The 23,473-nt window shown below is 39.6% G+C and overlaps 3 protein-coding genes across 3 annotated transcripts; 1 reads left to right on the plus strand and 2 right to left on the minus strand.

The window, feature by feature from the left end:
- Positions 1-1,439: 1,439 nt before the first annotated feature.
- LOC109875004 (5-beta-cholestane-3-alpha,7-alpha-diol 12-alpha-hydroxylase-like) lies at positions 1,440-4,500 on the minus strand. The gene has a single exon (XM_020467123.2). The coding sequence runs from the start codon at positions 3,723-3,725 to the stop codon at positions 2,187-2,189; it is 1,539 nt and encodes a 512-aa protein (XP_020322712.1). The 5' UTR covers positions 3,726-4,500; the 3' UTR covers positions 1,440-2,186.
- A 9,407-nt stretch (positions 4,501-13,907) lies between these two features.
- Positions 13,908-15,943, minus strand: LOC109875344 (atypical chemokine receptor 2). Its single transcript, XM_020467671.2, has 3 exons — positions 15,621-15,943; positions 15,478-15,528; positions 13,908-15,369 (listed from the first exon to the last, which is right to left on the minus strand). Exon 3 carries the CDS (start codon positions 15,352-15,354, stop codon positions 14,239-14,241), a length of 1,116 nt encoding a protein of 371 aa, XP_020323260.1. The 5' UTR covers positions 15,355-15,369; positions 15,478-15,528; positions 15,621-15,943; the 3' UTR covers positions 13,908-14,238.
- A 425-nt stretch (positions 15,944-16,368) lies between these two features.
- Positions 16,369-20,451, plus strand: LOC109874944 (HIG1 domain family member 1A, mitochondrial-like). Its single transcript, XM_020467017.2, has 4 exons — positions 16,369-16,547; positions 17,055-17,129; positions 17,728-17,862; positions 18,569-20,451. Exons 2-4 carry the CDS (start codon positions 17,060-17,062, stop codon positions 18,658-18,660), a joined length of 297 nt encoding a protein of 98 aa, XP_020322606.1. The 5' UTR covers positions 16,369-16,547; positions 17,055-17,059; the 3' UTR covers positions 18,661-20,451.
- Positions 20,452-23,473: the final 3,022 nt, after the last annotated feature.

The raw sequence follows: 23,473 nt of genomic DNA on the forward strand, positions 1-23,473 counted from the left end.
ACTTAACTAACAGTGTGTGTATGTGTGTGTTTCACGGCAGCAACTCAGATGGAGAGAGTAACCACTACAGTGTTCTCTAAATATGTAGAGCAAAATAATGTATTAATGTGGACAAACGTAAAAGGTGAATTTACACCCATTGTCAAATACAAATGAAAAAGTCCTATTCCAATTATATGAACAGTAGCTTTTCCTCTTTCTTTCCAATGTAGTTTCTACATTTTCTGTAATTATCAATGTACATTATAAACTTAACATAAGAGTACATCATGTAATTTGGCCATAAGACAATTTGTTAATATTACATCAAATGTACGCCTTATCAAAGGTAGAATACAGACCAACGGAACCTTTTTGTCTCTCATGGTTTAGACAGGGCTGCCAGAAAGATTCAACTATTGAAAATGTCATAGTGTGGATTTATCAAGAATGAAGGTAATCAAACTGGAATAAATGACAGTGTCTTTCAAAGGGCACAACAAGCTTCAAAGATGATCATATTGTGCATTATTATTGCTAGCACAATACAAATGCAAGCTGTTTACTGTTGTAAACAGGTCTTCAGTACCAGGCCTAGTTCCCAGAGCTCAGTTGTAAATTGCCAATTTCCAAAAAAACAGGAGTAAATATTCTCTGTTGGAACTGATGATTATCTTGCCCCAGGCATTACAGTACAATCACACTATATGCAGTGTTCAGGAATCATGGCCCATATTGTTGAACACAAGGCAGGCATCACTATGGAGGCTGAAGTTCGGTATATTTCCCTACCATGTTGGGCTGCCCAGCATTAATAAGAAGCCTAATTCAAGTAACCCTATTACTTGTCTGTTATGGGGGTCTGTTAGAAGCCATCCCAGGCTAATATTGGTCTATTTTCAGAAATACAATGAATTCGATCTGAATTTTAGGCTTGATGTTTTCTATGTTTTTTATTTTATTATTATGGTTGAAGGCCATAATGTTAAACTAAAGTGAGAATATACTCTACAACCTTATTAACCAATACTTTTTTCCTGAGTATGGGAGCAACTTTAGTAACCTTAGACTGATTTCCACATTTGCCCTTTGTGTCCACTGGGTGCCCTAGGACACTTGTAGGAGTATGCATCACCCTTTTATGTGCACAGTAAGCTTAGCAAGCTTAGCATTTCACAAAGCTTCCATATATCTAGCTTACTAGTTTAGCTGTTGGGGAGCTATGTGTTGAATCTGTGGGATGCTTCAACCCCAAATAACTCCAGACAGTCTCTACCAATGCATTAGAGGCAGGTTTCGCAGTACACCTGAGCGTTTCTCAGGGCACATCTATGGGAGCTAGGCTATAGTATTGATGGACACAGTTTCCCAGAGTCGCAGGTCATTGCTCACTTAGCTTCACCTCTGCCAATACATTCAAGGCCACATTTCATGTGCACAATAAGACTTGTATGACAATCAAGGCTTTAAAAGCATATTTTATTACATTTGACAGGAGGAAAAAAACACAAAGATGTAATGCTTAACATTACAATGTTTTTCAAAGAGCAATGGTTCTGTCTTGTTTGCTAAATGAACAAATTAAATAGGCAGTGGCATGGTGTATATAGCCATAGAAGCACTGTGGCATACACTGAGTGTACAAAACATTAGGAACATCTGCTCTTTCTATAATATTGACCGACCAGGTGAATCCAGGTGAAAGCTATGAACCCTATTAATGTACAATCTGATTCGCTGGGCCTGGCTCCTCAGTGTGTCGGCCTGGCTCCCCAGTGGGTAGGCCCCTGCAATCTAGTACACTTCTTCCCACATTTTAAAATAATTGTCAACTCAACTCCTACATGTAGTTGGTTCTGATCATCTGTGCATTTCTAATACTATCTGTAAACCAGCTTTACAGTCTTTATTTTTTTCTACTCATGTCAGCTTTCCATTTTGCAATGTCTGCTTTCCAGCTGACTCAAAACAAATCCTTAAAGATGTTTTTTTTGAGAGACAAAGTTGATGATTTCTCCTCTAATAAATACAACAATTATATCCAGTATTGTAATACTGTACCACTTGTTGCTGTACTATATACTCTAGATAAAGTCATGTTTAGGCGCAAGCTAGTTTATAATAATCAACATCAAATTAACAGCTCAGAAAATTGACATTTACATTAAAAGTGTTGTTAATGGCTGGTTCGTGTCAGTCACTCAGTTTTAAAACCTGAGTCTGTATCTAAACTGGATATCTTTGGTTGGCTGCATGGACCCAAAGCCCCAGCGCTTTATGTCAATATCAGGTATCTTTTCCTCTGGGTTCTTGAGCTCAAAGTCAAAGTACGTGAGCATGAGGAAGACAAACTGCTTCAGCTCGTTGGTGGCAAAGAAGCGCCCAGGGCACATGGTGATCCCAGCACCCCACGGCATGTTGTAGTACTTCAACTTCTTCCCACCTTTGTAAAAATCTGTTTTTTTACCCCCCTCTGGGGTCAGGAAGCGGTCGTATTTAAAGGTGAGTGGGTCGGGGTGGACCTCTGGGTCAATATGAACAGCGGTGTAAGGGAAGAGGGCCACCCTGTCTCCCTCTCTGATGCGGTACTCATTTCCGTCAGACATCCTGAGGGACATGTCCTGGAGCACGGCCCTGGTGAGGACAGGGGCAGCAATGAGGCGGAGGGTCTCTTCCACAGCGCTGTCCAGAATGGGCGTCTTCAGCAGCATGTCCCGGGTCAGGTCGATGAGGGGTCCACCGTGCTTCACCTCCTGGTCTGTCTCCTTCAGCACCTCCTCCACCTCCCCCTGCACAGCCTTCATGGCCTCTGGGTGCTTCATGAGGTAAAGGAGAAGCCAGAAGGCAGCAGGGCCAGTGTTCCCCTGGGAAGCCCAGAGGAGGAGGAACATGTACCTGTTCTGCATGAAGTCCTCCATGCCATGCTCTTCCCTCAACTGCTGCTGCTCGCGCACCCAGCCACTGATGTTATCCTTAGTCTTCATCTTCTGCACTGACAGCATGTTCCAGAACAACCTCTTCAGCCTCTCTGCCTCCCTCTTCTCCCCCGGAGGCAGGACCCCGTAGGCCAGATTGGGGAAGAGCTGGTCGTACTTACGAAACTCACGGAAGAGCTCTTGGGATTCCTCTCTGTCGACCTCTTTGGCTTTCTCTAAGCTCCCAGGGGATTTGGGTGTCTCGTTACCAAACAGAGCCAGGTAGCCTGCCCTGAAGACAATATTGTAGCTGTAGTTGAACAGGCCATCCTCATTCCAGGTCTTATTTCTATCATGCTTTGTCCCTACACTGTGCAGCATTAGATTCTGTAGGTTGCTCATCATGGCCTGTGTCATTACCACCAAACCATCCCCCATCAGGTGCTTGTTGCTGGACATCTGCAGAAACTTGTGGTCATTCTCCATGGAGTGGTAACCAAACACTTTCTGCACCAGCTGCTGTGCGAATTTGGTGAAGTCCAGCTTGGCGCGAGCCTCCTTCACGACCATGCCGAAGGACAGAGGGTCCATGAGGAATGTGAAATATAATCCTCCCAGCTGTATCGTGAAAATATCCCCATGCTTCCTCTTCATTCTCTCCAGAAACATTGCAGTGTCCCTACGGAACTCCAGGACGTGGCCCAGCCAGGGGATTGGGCCCCGGTCCAGTGGGGGTTCCCCGGGTCGACGCTGCCTGAAGGCCCCAAGAAAGTAGAGGCCTCCCAGGACAGAGGCTAGCAAAGCCAGAAGGATTGGAAGCAAAAAGCCCATGTTCTTTCCTCTTCGTTCTCACTGAGCCAGTCTGGGGCACAGATTCAATTCCTTTGTGTTGAAGATAGCCATGCTCCTCCCCTTCCCTAAGCACTGTGGGAGTCCCCTTAGTTTACTAAATCACTTTTACAGACTCAGGGAACCACTATAGACTTTGGTGTTTTGGACTGTTTTAGTCACTTTCTTTTACAACACTCGGCTATGTTCAGTACCGTAGCCAAAAATGTCTAAACTTTTGGAAAGAATATAATGTAAAAATTTTGTACCGTACATGGACAGATCTAACCATGCAGTGATGAAACTATGATGTCCTTGTCAGCAGTTAATGAGTAACTAGATTGCGCACTACCCAAAAGTACAGAACAGTCCTTGCTGTTGCAAGTTTGTTGAATCATTAGGTATAAAGGTCAAGACATTGATATAATTGCATATTACAGTAAGTATAATTTGATATAAAATTGGATGTAATAAATGTATCACTAGTCACTTTAAACGATTCCACTTTATATAATGTATACATACCCTACATTACTCATCTCATATGTATATACTGTACTCTATTCCATCTACTGCATTTTGCCTATGCCATATGGACATCACTCATTCATATATTTATATGTACATATTCTTATTCATCCCTTTACACTTGTCGTGAAATTGTTAGATTACTTGTTAAATATTACTGCACGGTCAGAACTAGAAACACAAGCATTTCGCTACACTCACATTAACATCTGCTATCCATGTATATGTGACCAATAAAATTTGATTTTTGATTTGATTTAAGTGTTAAATATTTAGAAATGTACAATAATTGTAATTGTGTTTAATAATCCTAAGAGTGGATACTGCCTCTCTACACTCAGCCAGAATTCACTCAGTGTCTGTGATGTGAACCTCAGTCTCAATGTGGAGTCAGACGTCATATCAATGAACTGGTCCTCCTCTGCAGAGCTGAAACTAGTTGTAGTTGGTGCATTGAAAGGATCTCTCACCCAGTCATATTGGGAACTGTTTTCAGGAAAGTACTTTTATTTTTGCAGCACTTGCGTCATCCAGCATGACAGAGACCACGTCTAATGCTGCAGGCAGTATCAGCTCCTCTGCTATGGAGTGGTTTTTTTCAACTGAGCAATTTGGTACGCCACCTTATATGATGCTAACAGTGCTTGCTGATTTACTGAAGTAGTATTCACAAAGCGGGACGATTGTTGGCAATATTCTGCACGTTTTCGCTGAAAAAACTCAAGCGGCTTATCAGCGTGATTGGGGTGTAATGTCTTTAAGTGACGCCTTAATTTATTTGGCTTGATGCTGTCCGATGCCAAAATTTTTAGACACAGTAAACATACCGGTCTTTACTCGTCTCCCACCGTAGTCACAGTGAAGCCAAGCGCTACATACGCTTCGTCATATTTCCTCGTCTTAGCTTTCGGGAGACTTACGTTTGTCTCAATATCTCCGTCTCTCTCCGCCTTTCTTTTCATCCCTGTTAAATATTTTTCCATGGTGTCTCTTAAGGGTTTGTTATCTGCACTTCATATCTCCTGCTCTGTGCTGTGTGCTCTTGTTCGGTGCAACAACAAAAAACTACTCCCTGCAGCAAAAAAAGCATGTTCCCCGGGGTCACACGCGCCCCCCCTGGCATCGCTCCGAGCCCCCCCCCAGGGGGTGCGCCCCACTATTTGAGAAGGACTGGTCTAAAGTAAGCAAAGAGAATCATTAACCTATGTTTGAACCGACTCAACTATAACTCTGTGGCGATCAAATAAGACAGCGAGAGCCCCTCCAGGTTTTCCGTATCTGGAACTGTCTGCTAAGTGGTAATAAACTATGGTGAGACTTCAGGAGATAATCCAGGTATATTGTGTGTCATGTATGTGCACTAGTAAGTTGGAATGATCTTTTGAACCTGCTTTGTCCTGGTCGAGAGGAGGAGATACCTTTTATAACCTATGACGTCATATGTGAAATATATGCTGTTGTACATGGTTCTATGAGCAGCGTGCTCCGAGAATAAATACTATTGGCTAATTTTAATAGACTGGTCTCTGTCTATTTCATGCAAATAAGGATCTTACAAATTCTTAGAAACAGACAGAATGATTTTAATTGAATTGGTTAATGAACACATATAGGAATTGTTAAAACCGTTATATTAGTTTTAATTTTGCTATTAAACTGCTCCGGCTATTACCTAGTTCTGCTCTCCTGCGTCTGACTTCCCTGCCACCGGTTATGCACCCCTTACACAGTCATTTACAATTCAACCAAGAGCGGCGGAGGTGAAATGTTACAATTGACCCTATGGATGGAGTTAAATGTAACAGGCTGCAGGATTAAATGTAACACTGTCTTCAATGGTAAAAAAAATATGGGTAATTGTCCCCCACTATGAAACTGAGAGGGGGACTATGGATCTGTCTCTGTCCGTACATTAGTAAAAGGATATCTAGTCAGTTGAACAACTGAATACATTCAACCAAAATGTGTCTCCGCAATTAACCTGAATCAGAGAGGGGGGCTGCCTTTATCGATGTCATCGGCACCCGGGGAGCATTTGCTTTTGGGGGTCAACTGCCTCACTCAAGGCCAGAAGAGATGATTTTTCCACATTGCCAGCTCAGAGATTCAAACCAGTGACGTTTCGGTTACCAACCTAATGCTCGTAACCCCTAGGCTATCTGCGTACTTCATATCTCAGACATCACTGGCCCAATTTTGACAAAACTTGGATGAATGATGTTTCTTGTCATCGAGAGCCAACATTTGCCAAATCAAATGTTGGATCTCGATGACAAGACACATCATTCACCCAAGGTTCGTCAAAATTGGGACAATGGGGGTGCTATAGTAATAAACTGAAATTCAACACTTTAAACAAGCATATCTCCTCTCCCGTTTGAGCTACAGTCATGACATGTTGTAGATATATGCAGCCCTTCATGAGCAACAACTTCCCATAAGAACCTAGAAACTCCACACATAGACTTTCTGCAAATTAGACTTGTTGTCCCCTACCAAACTTTGAACAAGTATATCTCCTGACCCGTTTTCATTAATAGTAATAATAGTAATATAATAGTGAAGACATCAACACTATGAAATAGCACATATGGAATCATGTAGTAACCAAAAAAGTGTTAAACTTCTTCAAAGTAGCCACCCTTTGGCTTGATGACAGCTTTGCACACTCTCAACCAGCTTCATGAGGTAGTCACCTGGAATGCATTTCAATTAACCGGTGTGCCTTGTTAAAAGTTCATTTGTGGAATGTCTTTCCTTCTTAATACGTTTGAGCCAATAAGTTGTGTTGTGACAAGGTATAGGTGGTATACAGAAGATGGCCCTATTTGGTAAAAGACCAAGTCCATATTATGGTAAGAACAGCTCAAATAAGCAAAGAGAAATGACAGTAGATCATTAGTATAAGACATGGTCAGTCAATATTTCAAGAACTTTGAAGGTTTCTTCAAGTGCAGTTGCAAAAACCATCAAGTGCTATGATGAAACTGGCTCTCATGAGGACCGCCACAGGAAAGGAAGACCCAGAGTTACCTCTGCTGCAGAGGATAAGTTCATTAGAGTTACCAGCCTCAGGAATTGCAGGCCAAATAAATGCTTCAAAGAGTTCAAGTAACAGACACATCTCAACATCAACTGTTCAGAGGAGACCGCATGAATCAGGCCTTCATGGTCGAATTGCTGCAAAGAAACCATTACTAAAGGACACCAATAAGAAGAAGAGACTGGCTTGGTCCAAGAAACAATATGAAATGGACCGGTGTATATCTGTTCTTGAGATTTTTGGTTCCAACCGCCATATCTTTGTGAGACGCAGAGTAGGTGAACAGATGATCTCCACATGTCTGGTTCCAACTGTGAAGCATGGAGGAGGAGGTGTGATAGCGTGGGGGTGCTTTGCTGGTGACACTGTCTGTGATTTATTTAGAATGCATGGCACACTTAACCAGCATGGCTACAGCATTCTGCAGCGATACACCATACCATCTGGTTTGTGCTTATTGGGTCTATAATTTGTTTTTCAACAGGACAATGACCCAACACCTCCAGGCTCTGTAAGGGCTATTTGACCAAGAAGTTGAGTCATGGAATGCTGCATCAGATGACCTTGCCTCCACAATCACGCGATCTCAACCCAATTGAAATGGTTTGGGATGATTTGGACCGTAGATTGAAGGAAAAGCAGCCAACAAGTGCTCAGCATATGTGCGAACACCTTCAAGACTGTATGAAAAGCATTCCAGGTGAAGCTGGTTGAGAGAATGCCAAGCGTGTGCAAAGCTGTCATCAAAGCAAAGAGTGTCTACTTTGAAGAATCTCAAATATAAAAGATATTTTGATTTGTTTAACACTTTTTGGGTTACTACATGATTCCATATGTGTTATTTCATATGTTTGTCTTCACTATTATTCTACAATGTAGAAAATAGTACATATCAAGAAAAACCCTTGAATGAGTAGGTGTGTTCAAACTTTTGTCTGGTACTGTACGTCTTCTCATTGACATCCGGCATTTACAAAATTACACTGACTGGCCCAAGGGGGCGCTATAATAACAGTGAGGGAAAAATACTTTTGTTTTTCTTTCTCATTAATCCATGCAACATACTGTAGATTTGAATAATTGTCACTAATTTGTTCAAAGGGGGATGCTTTATCATGGATTGTGTGGTGTGACATGTTTTTACTGTTGCCTGGGTGAAAAATTGTATGATTTGAAACTGCTATTTGGATGAAAATACAAAAACGGAGTAGCCAAAATGTATATATTTTATGTATGATACTTTTAGTATTCAAACGTATGATTTATTATGTTTCTAAGGTATTGTCTTAGTTGTACTGGGAAACTTGATGTAAAGAAATACAATTTTATGTAATTATGTAAATGTTTCTAAATACTATATAAAATAGCATACACTTTAGGTAAGGGGTAAATTGTAACATGTGTAATTTGAGTGTAATCTGAGCAATAATTATTATCATCAACTCTATCAATAAAAATACCTCTTCTTATTGCTAAAGATGATATATGATTTATATGTAGAATATTTATGAGTACTCCTAAAACTTCTCAGGTATGTAGACACTAACCAACCACTAGCACATTGAATGACAGCGTTCTACCTGGTTTCATATTTGAGTTATTTAGCTGTTACAACTGACCCTGTGTTACTTTTAGCCCCAGATTCCCCTAAGTACTTTTACAATACATTCAGATCTCTATCTTGTGTGTGATAAAAACAGTGTGTTCTTTTTTCCCTCAACGATGTTACAGGCAGATGACATCTTTACCACGTATCACGGTACGCTTTATCTAAAAGATAAGTATATTATGAAAAACTCCTCTCTTCGTGAAAGGGAAACTAACTCTAGGCCATTGAAATCAACTTTCAGGGAGTTTCATATTTACTTACATTGTAACTGATTTAAAAAAATGTTTTAAACATTGTAACATGAGGATGTTAGCATAAGAATGACCAATTCATAACACATTGTTGGATGTTCTGGATATTTGTTAATACTGTCTCTAATACCACAATGTCTTTCTGAACATCACAAATGTAGGTGCCATAACAATTTATAAAGAGGAATTGATGTGCTGCTGAAATGTAAAAAACAGGAAAAGTCTAATATTTTGGATATAAAAATAGTAATTTGGGAAACATTGAAACACTCACCCTCCAAGTTTACATTGCGCTACAGTGTACGTAGTATGGACTCATTTGGATGTGTGGAAGTCCATGGACTTCAAACCTTAAAGACATCCTCCAACGATTGTTTTACTTTTACAGTTGAAAAGCAATATCCCAAGTATAAATACAGTAAAGTACACACATTAAAGGGTCAAATACGTTTTGAGCAAAATAGTGTGTTTTAGACAACTGCAAACTTCAAGGCATTCAGGAGTTGGTCTCATGGGATTTGTGTGATGTCACTGGCCCCCCACCTTGCTTGAGGAACACTAGAGGAGCAAAAGAGAACAACCCTACATTTGTGATGTTCAGAAAGACATTGTGGTATTAGAGACAGTATTAACAAATATCCAGAACATCCAACAATGTGTTATGAATTGGTCATTCTTATGCTAACATCCTCATGTTACAATGTTTAAAACTTGTACCATGTCATGACTTACTTGGACTACCTTTTGAGATGTGCCTTTTGTTCAGTAAATCAGCTGTTAAATTACTAGAAGAGGTGACTGGAGTGCCACTTTAAGTTTAACTGTGGGGTGGCAATGTACTAAGCATGGACTTCCTTCACCATGATAACACTTTGAAACCCTGAGTGATGATTGAGGAAAAGAGAGAATACCATAAACATCACACTATACTATCTTGTCAGTGAGGAGCCTAGAAACACATCATTTTAGAAAGGATCCGCGTTCATTTATCTTGTGACATGCCGCCCCCATCTGGCCAAAAATGATAGTATACATTTGTTTTGCTATAGATACACACAGCGTGGCAGGGCTTAACATGAACACGCCCCCGAGTAGGATACAGCCATAGGGTACTCCCGTTACTCATATATCTTAAATGACTTACTTTATTCATAACCCGACAACTGCTGTATTCATTTTTTAATTCATTCTATGAACACTTAGGATAGGCTTGGTTGGTCATTTTTCATACTTCCATGCCGTCTTAATCAACAAACTACATCATTCCTAAAAACCCTTTCATTCGAAACGTAAAAATATTAGCATGAACAGATAGACTGTCGCATGGAATGTACGTCTCGATTATCAGCCAAAGAGACGATTAGAGTGGCAGAATAAGTATCTTTCAAATAACGTGTTGTTGTTACCGCCAAGTATGTTAAATACGAAATGTGAGGCTGCTGAAAACGTTTATTGAAACAAACAAAAAGTGCCAGTTGTTTGCTGAGGATACCGCCAAAGTTTGACTAATTACATGGGAGTAATGAGAATACCCTACTGCTGTACACTACTCGGGTGGGTGTGTGGTTACGTTAAGCCACGCCTTGCCATGTGTATCTACACCACCACTGACCATACATTCTTCTTCACAAAGGGGCCACAGAAAAAAAGGTCCATGTTGTAGTATAATCTCTTTGAGACTACTTGTCAGTGATTGTGTTCTGGCAGGAATTGGAGTGGAAAGTCTGATGGGTCAAAGTTGCATCCTGTTTTGTTCCATACCCCTATGATGAACATTGAAGTACCTCTTGGGGAAACAGGAATTGAGATGTCTCTGTGACAAATTACTTACATAACAAAATGAAATTCTGTAGGCTACATTGAGATGTGTACCAGTTTTATAAACTATTATGGTGAGTGACAATTGTTGTATTATTCATTACACTGTGTGATAGCAAAAAATTTAAGTTCAACTAATAAACATCTTTATTGTCAGTATCTTGACAATATAATCCCTGTATATGAAATCAAATTATTTTGAAAAGGATCTGAAGGAAAACTTGAGTTATTTTGTCATGGGACATGCCATCTGGCCAAAAATGATAGGGTACATTTATTTTGCTATAGATACACACAGCGAGGCAGGGCTTAACATGAACACGCCCCCGAGTAGGATACAGCCATAGGGTACTCCCGTTACTCATATATCTTAAATGACTTACTTTATTCATAACCCGACAACTGCTGTATTCATTTTTTTATTAATTCTATGAACACTTAGGATAGGCTTGGTTGGTCATTTTTCATACGTCCATGCCATCTTAATCAACAAACTACATCATTCCTAAAAACCCTTTCATTCGAAACGTAAAAATATTAGCATGAACAGATAGACTGTCGCATGGAATGTACGTCTCGATTATCAGCCAAAGAGACGATTAGAGTGGCAGAATAAGTATCTTTCAAATAACGTGTTGTTGTTACCGCCAAGTATGTTAAATACGACATGTGAGGTTGCTGAAAACGTTTATTGAAACAAACAAAAAGTCTCAGTTGTTTGCTGAGGATGCCGCCAAAGTTTGACTAATTACATGGGAGTAATGAGAATACCCTACTGCTGTACACTACTCGGGTGTGTGGTTAAGTTAAGCCACGCCATGTGTATCTATACCACCATTGATCATACATTCTTCTTTAAATAGGGGCCACAGAAAAAAGGTCCATGTTGTTTCCATGTTGTAGTATAATCTCTTTGAGACTACTTGTCAGTGATTGTGTCCTGGCAGGAATTGGAGTGGAAAGTCTGATGGGTCAAAGTTGCATCCTGTTTTGTTCCATACCCCTATGATGAACATTGAAGTACCTCTTGGGGAAACAGGAATTGAGATGTCTCTGTGACAAATTACTTACATAAGAAATTAAATGCTGTAGGCTACATTGAGATTCGTAGCAGTTTTATAAATATTCCTTACACTGTGTGATAGCAAAAAAGAAAATTCAACTAATAAACATCTTTATTGTCAGTATCTTGACAATATAACCCCTGTAGTATATGAAATCACATTATTTTGAAAAGGATCTGAAGGAAAACTGAGCTATTTTGTCATATGGCCAAAAAATACCATGTGGTTTGAATATTATTGACTGTCTTCTAATCTAGCGGATATTTTAGAATAGTTCAATCTCTTTGGGTCTACTTATCAGTTATTGTGTCTTGTCCTGCTGTCAGGAATTAGGGGTCACGGTACTATGGTCCATGTTGTTTGCATATTATTGACAGTCTTCTAGGAGATATTTTAGAGTTATTCAGTTGGGTCTACTTTTCAGTGATTGTGTTCTGTCCTGGCAGGAATTGGGGTGGAAAGTCTGATGGGTCAAAGTTGCTTTCTTACCACTATGACCTTTCGAGGTACCTCCTCGGGATTAGTCTGTCACAAATTACTTTTAAACAAAATGTTAAAAATCTGATGCAGTAGACTACATTGAGATTTTTAGCAGTTTTATACATATATCCCTTGAATATGGTAGATAACCTCTACCTAGATACAGTGCATTCGGAAAGTATTCAGACCTCTTGCAAAGCTTATTTCAGGTCTTTCCAGAGGATGGTTAGATCGTGTTCAAGTCCAGGCTGTGGCTGGGCCACTCAAGGACATTCAGAGACTTGTCTGTGTCTTAGGGTTATTGTCCTGTTGGAAGGTGAATCTTCATCCCACTCTGAGGTCCTGAGTGCTCTAGAGCATGTATCCATCAAGGACTGCTCTGTACTTTTCTCTGTTCATCTTTCCCTTGATCCTGACTAGTCTCCCAGTTCCTGCTGCTGAAAAACATCCCCACAGCAGGATGCTTCACCGCAGGGATGGTGCCAGGTTTCCTCCAGATGTGACGCTTGGCATTCAGGCCAAATAGTTCAATATTGGTTTCATCAGGCCAGAGAATCTTGTTTCTCATTGTCTGAGTCCTTTAGGTACGTTTTGGCAAACTCTAAGCGGGCTGTCATGTGTCTTTTACTGAGGAGTAGCTTCCGTCTGGCCACTCTACCATAAAGGCCTGATTGGTGGAGTGCTGCAGAGATGGTTGTCCTTCTGTAAGGTTCTCCCATCTTCCCAGAGGAACTGACGAAGGCCCTTCTCCCCCGATTGCAGTTTATCCGGGCGGACAGCTCTAGGAAGAGTCTTGGTGGTTCAAAACTTCTTCCATTTAAGAATGATGGAGGCCCCTTTGTTCTTGGGGACCGTCAATGCTGCAGAAATGTTTTGGTACCCTTCTCCAGATCTGTCCCTCGACACAATCCTGTACGGACAATTCCTTCGACTTCATGGCTTGGTTTTTGCTCTGACATGCACTGTCAACTGTCGGACCTTTATAAAGACAGGTGTGTGCCTTTCCAAATCATGTCCAATCAATTGAATTTGGTTGACTCCAATCAAGTTGTAGAAACATCTCAAGGATGATCAATAGAAACAGGATGCAGCTGAGCTCAATTTTGAGTCTCATAACAAAGGATCTGAATACTTATGTAAATAAAATATTTATGTTTTTTACATTTGCAAACATTTCTAAAAACCTGTTTTTGTTTTGTCATTATGGAGATTTATGATTTATGAGGAAAAAAATATTTAATACATTTTAGAATAAGGCTGTAATGTAACAAAATGTGGAAAAAGTCAAAGGGTCTGAACACTTTTCAGAAGCACTGTACATAGCCCTGATTTAAAAAAAAAAATCTGTACTGGCATTATGAAATTATGAGTTACAGGAAGGGAGGACACCACTTTATCCTTGTAAGATAGCCAAGAGGTTTAACTGGTGTCACACATATGCTGAGTGACTTTATTTTATTTCTTCATTTTATCCAGTACACTGTGTGATAGCAAAAAAACTGCTCAACTATTAAACATCTTTATTATCATGTATTTTGCCAATATACCCCCCCCCCCCTATTTGTACAATGATATACTGCATTTGAATACAAGGCATAGAAGGACACAAACACACTGTAAATAGAGAGTGATTGTAAATAATCCACTTAACTTCCCAGGTATAGTTAACATGTTATAATGTAAACAGTTATTTGTGCAAAGCCATTTCAACTCTTATGGAGGATTATCTCTGCTCTGTGTTTGTTGGTTGAGTATTATTCTCTAGGTAGCTCTGAACTGCTTGTAACTCTATCACTCCACTCTGAACTGACATGGACTTTGTGCTATCGGAGCACTCCAGCACATACTCATCACTGGTTCTTCTTCTGCATTTCCCCCCACACATCGTAGCAAAGCCCTTCCAAACCCTCTTGTTGACAAAGGCATACACAATGGGATTTACAAAACCATGGCTATAGGCAATGACCTCTGTAACCTGAATGGCGAAATCCAGATGTAGGCTTGTGGCACAATTAGAAATCACATGCAAGTGTTGCAAGGAGTGTAAAAAGGACACAGTGTTGTACGGGAACCATAACACAAAAAATACCACAACAACTATCATGACCAATTTCAGACTCTTTCTTCTCGGTCCCACTTTCACCTTCGCTACAGCACAGCAGACTCGCAGGTAGCAGAAGAGCATGATCAGAAAAGGTGTGAGAAACCCAAAGACGTTCAGCTGAAACTTCATGAGAATCTTCCACAGAGGCAAGTGATTTTCCTCTCCAAAAGGGTACATGCAAATCTTCTGGCCGTGAAACTCTTGTTCCTGAACGAAGGTCCAATGTGGTGCTGCTGCTAAGATGGAGAGGCTCCACACCACAAAGCTCACTAAGGTGTTTTCCATAGGTGTACAGTGGTTCCAGCTGGAAAGAGTCCATACTACACCTAAATACCTATCCACACTTATACAAGTGATGAACAGGATACTGCTGTACAAAGTAGTGATGTAAATCGCAGTAACTGTCTTGCAGGAATCATTGCCAAATATCCATTCATTGTGGGCATACACTGCCCAAAAAGGGAGTGTTAATGCAAACAACATATCAGAAATTGCCATATTCATAGGAAATGTTTTTCTATGATGTTTGGATTTGATTAAAGTTGAAATAAAAAGTATATTTACTATAATGCTGAGGGTGCAAATGATAATGTAAGAGACGGGCAGAAAAATTCTTCCAAATACTTTGACGTGTGCCTTTTCACAAAGTCCAACGCCGTCCAATGGTTCATCTCCATAGTCATAATAATGGCTGTAATTATAGTCAACACTCAGTTCGGGGATGTTTAAATCCATTATCCTCTTGTATATCTAAGGAGGAGAAATGTGAAATACAGACGTCAGACATATGATATACTGTCAAGAAGAAGAAACAACTTTCCTCTATGATGTTTTATGCATGCAGTAGGGTAGGCTTACCTCTGGGGGAAAAAAGTGTTTCTGAAATCCTAAAAGCCAGTAGTTAAAGTTCTGTTCCAGCAATACAAAAGAGCATTTAAGTAATAAGCACTATAGGTATGACAAAGTAAGCAGCATTTCTGTTTCCTGGTATTTGTCATTACCTCTTCCTCTTACGTATAAGAGGTATGTAAAATCCTGTTTTTTTTGTGCTCTTAACGGAAACTCAAAATACAGCTGATGAACTCAACGACTCAACGATTTACCTCTAGACCTATACCTCTATAGACCTAACTTGAATCTATTTTATGTATAGATAGGGTATAGACGTTTATTATTTTAAATATTTAAAACATGAACCACCTGTGTTTTTAGTCAATTCTATCAACGTCTATAAACCTATGATAGATATTTGAGTTGTAATAAGATAATCATTTCATACAAATCGATTCACAGCACGAGATCCAAAACAACTAGCGCACATTCTGTTCTAGCACGTGGGGAATGCGCACATTGGATGAGACAAGCTATTTTAACACACCGCGCCCCCCCCCTCCCCACCCTCCCTTGCACTCTGGGAAATGGCGTTCCAATAAACTTTAAGACGACGTTTAAAATGTAAGTAGCTCAAAAATAAATGTATACTCTGATCCTTAAATACATACATACACATGTGTATATCATGGAATTAAACACGTTTTATTTGGAGGTATATGCTCCGTCAAAACCGATTTTGTAATTCCCCCCGAACTACAATTCATACAGATTTTCTTCTGTGAACGATTTAGTTTATTTGCAACTCGAGCTTATTATTTTCCAGGGAAAGGCCATAATAAAATGTACCATTAACAAGGGATAGTAATCAAGAGATTGAACAAATTAATTTTAAAAGGTTGAAAGGTTTTTATTGGCTAAACGTGTGAGATAATTCAATGGAAAAAGACAGCCAACGTCACGTGTGTGAAAATGTTACTTAATTTTGGACTGCTGTTTGAGTAGCTCGATGTAAGGACAGCGCGGTGTCTATTTGGTGTGTAGCGCATACAGAATCAGTCCGGATCCATTATATTCAATAGAAGTTTGACAAAACGGTAAGAATAAATGTTAATTCTAATGTCGGATGTTGTCTTTATTTAGGGTATCACAAGTGATATTTACTATGAAACAGTTCCCTTTGACTTTCATTCAAAAGTGTCTTTGACGTGGGAACTCTTATATAGCTAGGCCAAAAGTTATTCTGTATTCAATTATCACATTGCTTTAATATCTGATATTAACTATTAGGTTACATCCTGACAGTCCTTGAAATAAGTCGACGTTTTACTGTATTTCCCAAGAGAACACCATGTTACTGATATCTGAACTTCTACTTCAAGTTATTGATTACGTTTGGTGTTGTAGGTTTTACAAGCTCAAATAGGCCTACTGAGACCTATAAGTATGTCCCAATATTTTCCAATAGTATGACTGCTAATAGCCTATTTAATGTCATTATCTGTGTCGTTGATGTAGTGAGACAATCATTGTGAATAACGTCTTTGGTAGATTTATGTTATAAAGTACAGTACCTCTGAGTAATTATACTTTTCTGGTTTCAGCCAAGATGTCTGCATATGATGAAGAAGAATCTAAGTTTATGCGAAAGGTGAAGGAGAATCCTTTTGTCCCAATAGGTGAGTAGTATAAAATGTTGTATGTAAACCTTGGATTGCTTATGCAATGTATTGGCCATATTGGCACTCCCCAGAAGAAGCCGTCTCCATAGGAATTATTTCAATGTTTCAATTAAATGTTTCAAGGACAAAATTACATGTATTAAGTATTTTGTTGTTGTAGTGCGGACAGCAACATTAGAACTTTATAAAAATGATACTTTAAGGAAAATTGAAAAAATTATTTTTAGCTCACATAATATGTAAAAGTATGCATTAAAGTCTCTGTAATAGAATGAACATGGCAAAAACAAATGTAGACATTGACAAATTAATTTCCATTGCTACTAAAATATTTTTTACGCCGGTGGGGGATTGCCAAGATGGTGGCTTTAAAACAGTGCCCCTTGTCAGTCATCTAGTGTATACTACCAATAATTTATATACACAGCACACACAACCACACCAGTAGCCCATATCCATCATAGTTTTTTCATGCTTGTTTTTTTTTCAGGTTGTTTTTTATTGATGTAGATATTGACTGTATGTCTTCAATTGCCATTGTCCTATATGTCCAGTCATCCTTTATATTGTGTACTAAGTTAACTGTTTTTTTAAGGAATGGCAGGATTCTTTTCCATTGTGGGCTACAGACTTTACAAGTTGAAGAGCCGTGGAGACATGAAGATGTCAGTGCACCTTATCCACATGCGTGTTATGGCCCAAGGATTCGTGGTGGGAGCTATGACCATTGGTATGTACAGTATTACAGGCTGTTGGACCCTGTTGACACCTAGGGGCTGTTCCAGAAAGCAGGATCAATAAGTAAGCCAGGTAGCAAACTGTCCCAAAAATAATGAAATAACTTAATATTTTTGAGAAATATAAACTTTAAATAATTGACTCGACAACCCATATTCAAGTTTAGCATTCTAAATCATTTAGAAAATCAAGAGCTATATTTATCAAAGTTCGCTTGGTAACTTAATGGTCCTGCTTTCTGGAACACCCCACTGGTATTAAACTTTAAATCTGTATTTGATGACATGACCTTTAAATGTGTCATGTGTCCACATTGTGATTGGATGAGGTTGTAATGTTATTTAACGTTGCAGGCACCAGTTTTCTGGCACATGCCAAATTGAAATATTTTAGCACAGTGTTGTAAGGTTTCTGGTGAAATGTATCTGTCCCAAAACAGATTTGGCTACTGATCAGATCGCACAGGATGTGGAAACTGTTATTTTGATACATTTTTATTCTAGATGTAAACTAGTCTTAAAGCCTCTCACGATGCAGATGTCGTCATTATGTTGCTATGTCACATGAAAAAGTATACCGTATGAAATTATGTACACTTTCCTATTTAATAGTTACAGCAGCTCCAATACAGTGTAATATTTTATGTACCAGTTTTGGAAATGATCTTCATTTAACATTTTCTTCCCTCTGTTTTTCAGGTGTCATTTATTCCATGTACAAAGACTACATTGTGAAGCCAAGAGAAGAACTGAAGGCATTGCAACAGCAGACTGCATTTCAACACAAATAACCTGATAAATGAATATGGACTCTTTTGGATTGATATTTTGTATGTCCCCTTAATATTACCTCAGTTTGCCATAAGTTGTATATCTACACCTTTCCCACATATAACACACCTCTTAATGTACTAGGTAGTTTTAAGGAATTCTCACTCACCAAGAATGTCTACTGCACTGTTTTTAGACGAAGATGCCATGCCTTACCTCAACTCAGTTTTGAGTCTCCATATCCTCAAAATGTGTGTGTTTCCTGAGGGTTATCACTTTGATGAGACATAGATATGAGCCAACTGTAACTACCTGAGATGGTATTGCATCTTAGTGACACACAAAACATGACGTATGAGATTATTGTGAATGCAAGTCTGTTGAAGGTACGTGGTTGACGAGGACAATTGGTAATGGAAACTCACATTCTAAAAAAAATGTTTTAGATTTTAGGAGAACAATATTTTGGGATAGGTCACAGGATGTTGTATGAAATATTTATTGGATGTTAGTTACATCTGGTTATCAAATGAGGAGCAAACAGCCATTTGATGCTATAAAACAGGTACTCTTACCCTACGAGACCCGAAGCCTGCTGGTTCTATTCTACCTGACAATTAATTGCATGCACCTATTGTCCCAGCCTCTGATTAAAGGGGAACAATTAAAAAATACAGTGAAACTGGCTTTGAGTTTGAGGGCTATATAACATGCTCTGGATCAGCAAATGCTATTTTTATTTGATTTATTTCACCTTTATTTAACCAGGTAGGCAAGTTGAGAACAAGTTCTCATTTGCAATTGCGACTACCTATTGGGTAGTTTGAGTTGAAGTGACTGTGTTGGTACAAGACAGCCAGCTGTTATTAGGACACAGGTCTTGCTCAACCACCACTATTCCAATCGTCACTCTGAATGCTTTTCTGGATTTCCTTTGAAGGGTATTTTATTGTATTTGTTTTATTTTATTGGTTGATTATTACATTATTTAGATTCACTCTATTATTAAAGCTGCAATGTGTAACGTTTTGGGTGACCTGACAAAATTCACATAGAAATGTGAGTTATCGATATGTCACTCATTGACAGCAAGTCTAGCTGTAGATCTGTTCTATGTGCACTATTTCGATGCTTTCCACTTTTAAGTTTCATTTTTGTGACTTTTACTTTCGGTTTTGTGCACCAGCTTCAAACAGCTGAACATACAATATTTTTGCCTATGTGAAATTACATTTCACAGCAGTTTAGACGTTACACTGATTCTCTACACTATACTTGCTTGTTTTGTCACATGAACTGAAATTGGACAAACTATTGGAATTTTAGCGATTTCTGCATAGTAAATCTTTATGTAATGTATTTTACCAATGAAAAATGTGTTGCACCTTACTATTGTCAAATGGCCTTTACTTATGAGTGCAATAAAGCATCCCCCTAATAGGTGGTAGTGACCTGTGACCTGAAAATAGGAGAGGCTAACACACTCTATTAGGTCTGGCGCTCGGACTACCTAAATCAGGATCTCAAAAGAGATCCTTATGTGATTTTTGTTTTCTGATAGAAGCTTAATAAATTGATATTCTGTAAGAAAATGGTCTCACACAGCTAATGGCTGAATTGTTTATACAGAGTAAGTCATTGGGCAGTAGGCCTATAATCATAACTTTGATGGAACTGCATTTAAGGCATTATTGTCTACAAACTGCTGAAATTTTACCCATCTATGTTATAAGTCATTCTCTCCCAATGTTGAGTGCACTGGAACATATTCATCAACAATAGCGTGTGAAATAAATACAAATTATTATTAAGTGTTGTGTATGACAATATTACCTTAGAAAACAATATTAACCCATTTCATCACACTCATTCTAATGTACCTTGGATTATTATGGGATTCAATAATAACTCTAGACTGATAATGCTGAATGCACAGGCACACAGGTTGCCAAATCAAAATGGTCATGTGTTTGATTGAATGACGTAGGTCTACTGTATGTCTATGATTTGATCATCCAATATGTCTGGCAAAAACATCAGACCGGACACGGGGCCTGGTCCTCTCCCCGCCTGTTGACCGTGTTGCGCCGTGCGTGCCTCCAAGGAAGAGCACGTTAGCATGGAAATGATAGCATTCGATGGGACTAGGAAGTGCATCGCCACTACCAAAACAACAGTCCATGCCATTCGGGATCCGTGGGGGACGTCCACACTACCGTTGAAGTTAAAATTCAAGATGGTTAAGGGTTAAAACCACTTAAGGATCTGACCATTTTTTTTCAATTTTCGCTTAAAATGACATACCCAGACACAACAGGGGTCCAAACTGTAGAACCCAGTTCCTACATTTGAATATAAAACTGGATTTTATCAAACAAAATTATGCTATATTTTATCTCTGGGACCCTCGGGATGACAAATCAGAGCAAGATTACTGAATGGAAGTACATTATTTACCTTCAGAGGTGAATATATCAAACCTGTTGCCGTGATAAAAGTTTTTTGTTGTTGTGCACTCTCCTCAAACAATAGCATTGTATTTTTTCACTCACTGTAATAGCTACTGTAAATTGGACAGTGCAGTTAGATTAACAAGAATGTAAGCTTTCTGCCCATATACTGTAAGGACATGTCTATGTCCTGGGAAAATGATCCCAAGAAGCACTGACCCCAAAACAAGCTTATAACCACAGATATCTTCATTTTAAACAACCTTCTTAGCGTTAGCTGTTAACAGGAAGCAGATGTTGAATAGTTCCGCGTTTAGCTACAACATAACAATAACCAGCTAGCTTAAAACCTCTTAAATGTAACGGCAAAAATGTAGATTTCTGCCTAAATAGACATACCCAAATGTAAGTGTTTTTAATGAGCAGTTACATAAGGACATGCATAAACTTGGTGTCATTAGAAAGAAATCACCTGGGAGATTATAAGGTAATGGTCAGAACATAGATAGGAATGGCACAGTTCAGATCACACAAGATCAAGCACACACAAACTAACTGTTTTGTGGACAACCTGTAAGTAAATTGTTGATGAATAAAGCTGGAAACACATCAGATGACTTCCACAAAAAGTCTAAACACTTCTGGGAAAAATGGGATTGATAGACACAACAGCTTGAACTTTACAGATGTTTTAGTAATGGGTATTAGTTGCAGTCAAGGGACATATCCAAGTGCCCCCTCAACCTCTCCAAAGTGTCCTAAGTATGTAAATTAGGGAATTCCATTGCTATTACACATCGAATATGCCTAAAAGCTATTGGTCACTGTAAAAACACAATTTCTACAATATCAACCGCTCTCAAACACTGTAGTGTGTCAAAGGACATCCAAGTGAACCTGGTTCCACATATTCTTCAATGAGTGTGTGCCATCTGTCCTCAGGTTCATCTCCCTCTGTTGTGCTGGTTCCAGTGCTGATTCCAGTGCCGCTACCTTTGCTCCTCCATCTTCTCTGTTGAGGCCTAGTTGTCCTCCCTGTCCCCCCACCTCTAGATGAACTGTCTGAGAGAGGAGTGGAGCCAGGGCCTGCAGTGGAGGTAGTGGAAGAGGAGTGTGAACTGATGGATCTAGAACCATCATTAGAGACAGCAGTAGGGGTTGTGGATCTGGCAGAGGAGGGTGAAGACCTTGACCGGCAGGGGGAGCAGGTTGTGAGCTCCAAGCACACCAAGACAGTCGGGAAGAGGGCATGACAAAACCTATTCCCCCTCAGTAGACTGAAAGGATTTGGCATGGGTCCTCAGATCCTCAAAAGGTTCTACAGCTGCACCATCAAGAGCATGGTGAGAACTGGTTGCATCACTGCCTGGTATGGCAACTGCTCAGTCTCCGACCGCAAGGCAAAAACAGAAGGTAGTGCGTACGGCCCAGTACATCACTGGGGCCAAGCTTCCTGACATCCAAGACCTCTACACCAGGCAGTGTCAGAGGAAGGCCCTAAAAATTGTCAAAGACTCCAGCCACAATAGTCATAGACTGTTCTCTATGCTACCGGACGGCAAGCGGTACCAGAGCGGCAAGTTTGGGTCCAAGAGGCTTCTCAACAAGTCACAAGACTCCTGAACATCTAATCAAATGGCTACCCAGACTATTTGCATTGCCCACCCCCCCCAGTCACTTTAATAACTCTACCTACATGTACATATTACCTCAACTTACCAGTGCCCCCGCACACTGACTCTGTACCGGTACCCCACTGTGTATAGTCTCGCTATTGTTATTTTACTACTGCTCTTTAATTACTTGTTACTTTGATTTCTTATTCTTACTCATATTTTTTTTAAACTGCATTGTGGGTTAGGGGCTCGTAAGTAAGCATTTCACTTAACGTTTACACCCAGCCTCAACTTTCTACAAATTCCCTGCTGGGGAGTTTTATCACATCATCTCACAGCCCTCTCTCAGAGGCAACACTGTAAATGTCTAACTACTTCAGTAAGTCCCCCTCCCCCACTGCACATAGCAGGCCATGGGGAATTATAAACTGGTTCCTTTTGTAGTAATAATGTGTTCTTTTTTGTTTTTGCTCAATCTGATTGGGTGGGCTTGGCTCCCAAGTGGGTAGGCCTGTGCCCCTGCCTCCCAGTGGAAAACTAATTAGAAAATATTGTACAAACAGGACACAATTAGATAGGCCTACACTGTGTGTTGGCTATACATACAGTCCAAAACATATTCATGCCAAGGCTTCGAAAGCATCTGTTCAAAATACCTAATGTGTTCTGAGTGCGGCCTTTCACAATGCTGGTAGCAATGGTTAGTATTACGCAAAAGAGCAAGTCAGACCTACCCAGTCCCACCCAGATCATCTGATATGACTGTA

The sequence above is a fragment of the Oncorhynchus kisutch genome, linkage group LG30 (genome assembly GCF_002021735.2).
Source record: "Oncorhynchus kisutch isolate 150728-3 linkage group LG30, Okis_V2, whole genome shotgun sequence".
NCBI lineage: Eukaryota > Metazoa > Chordata > Actinopteri > Salmoniformes > Salmonidae > Oncorhynchus > Oncorhynchus kisutch.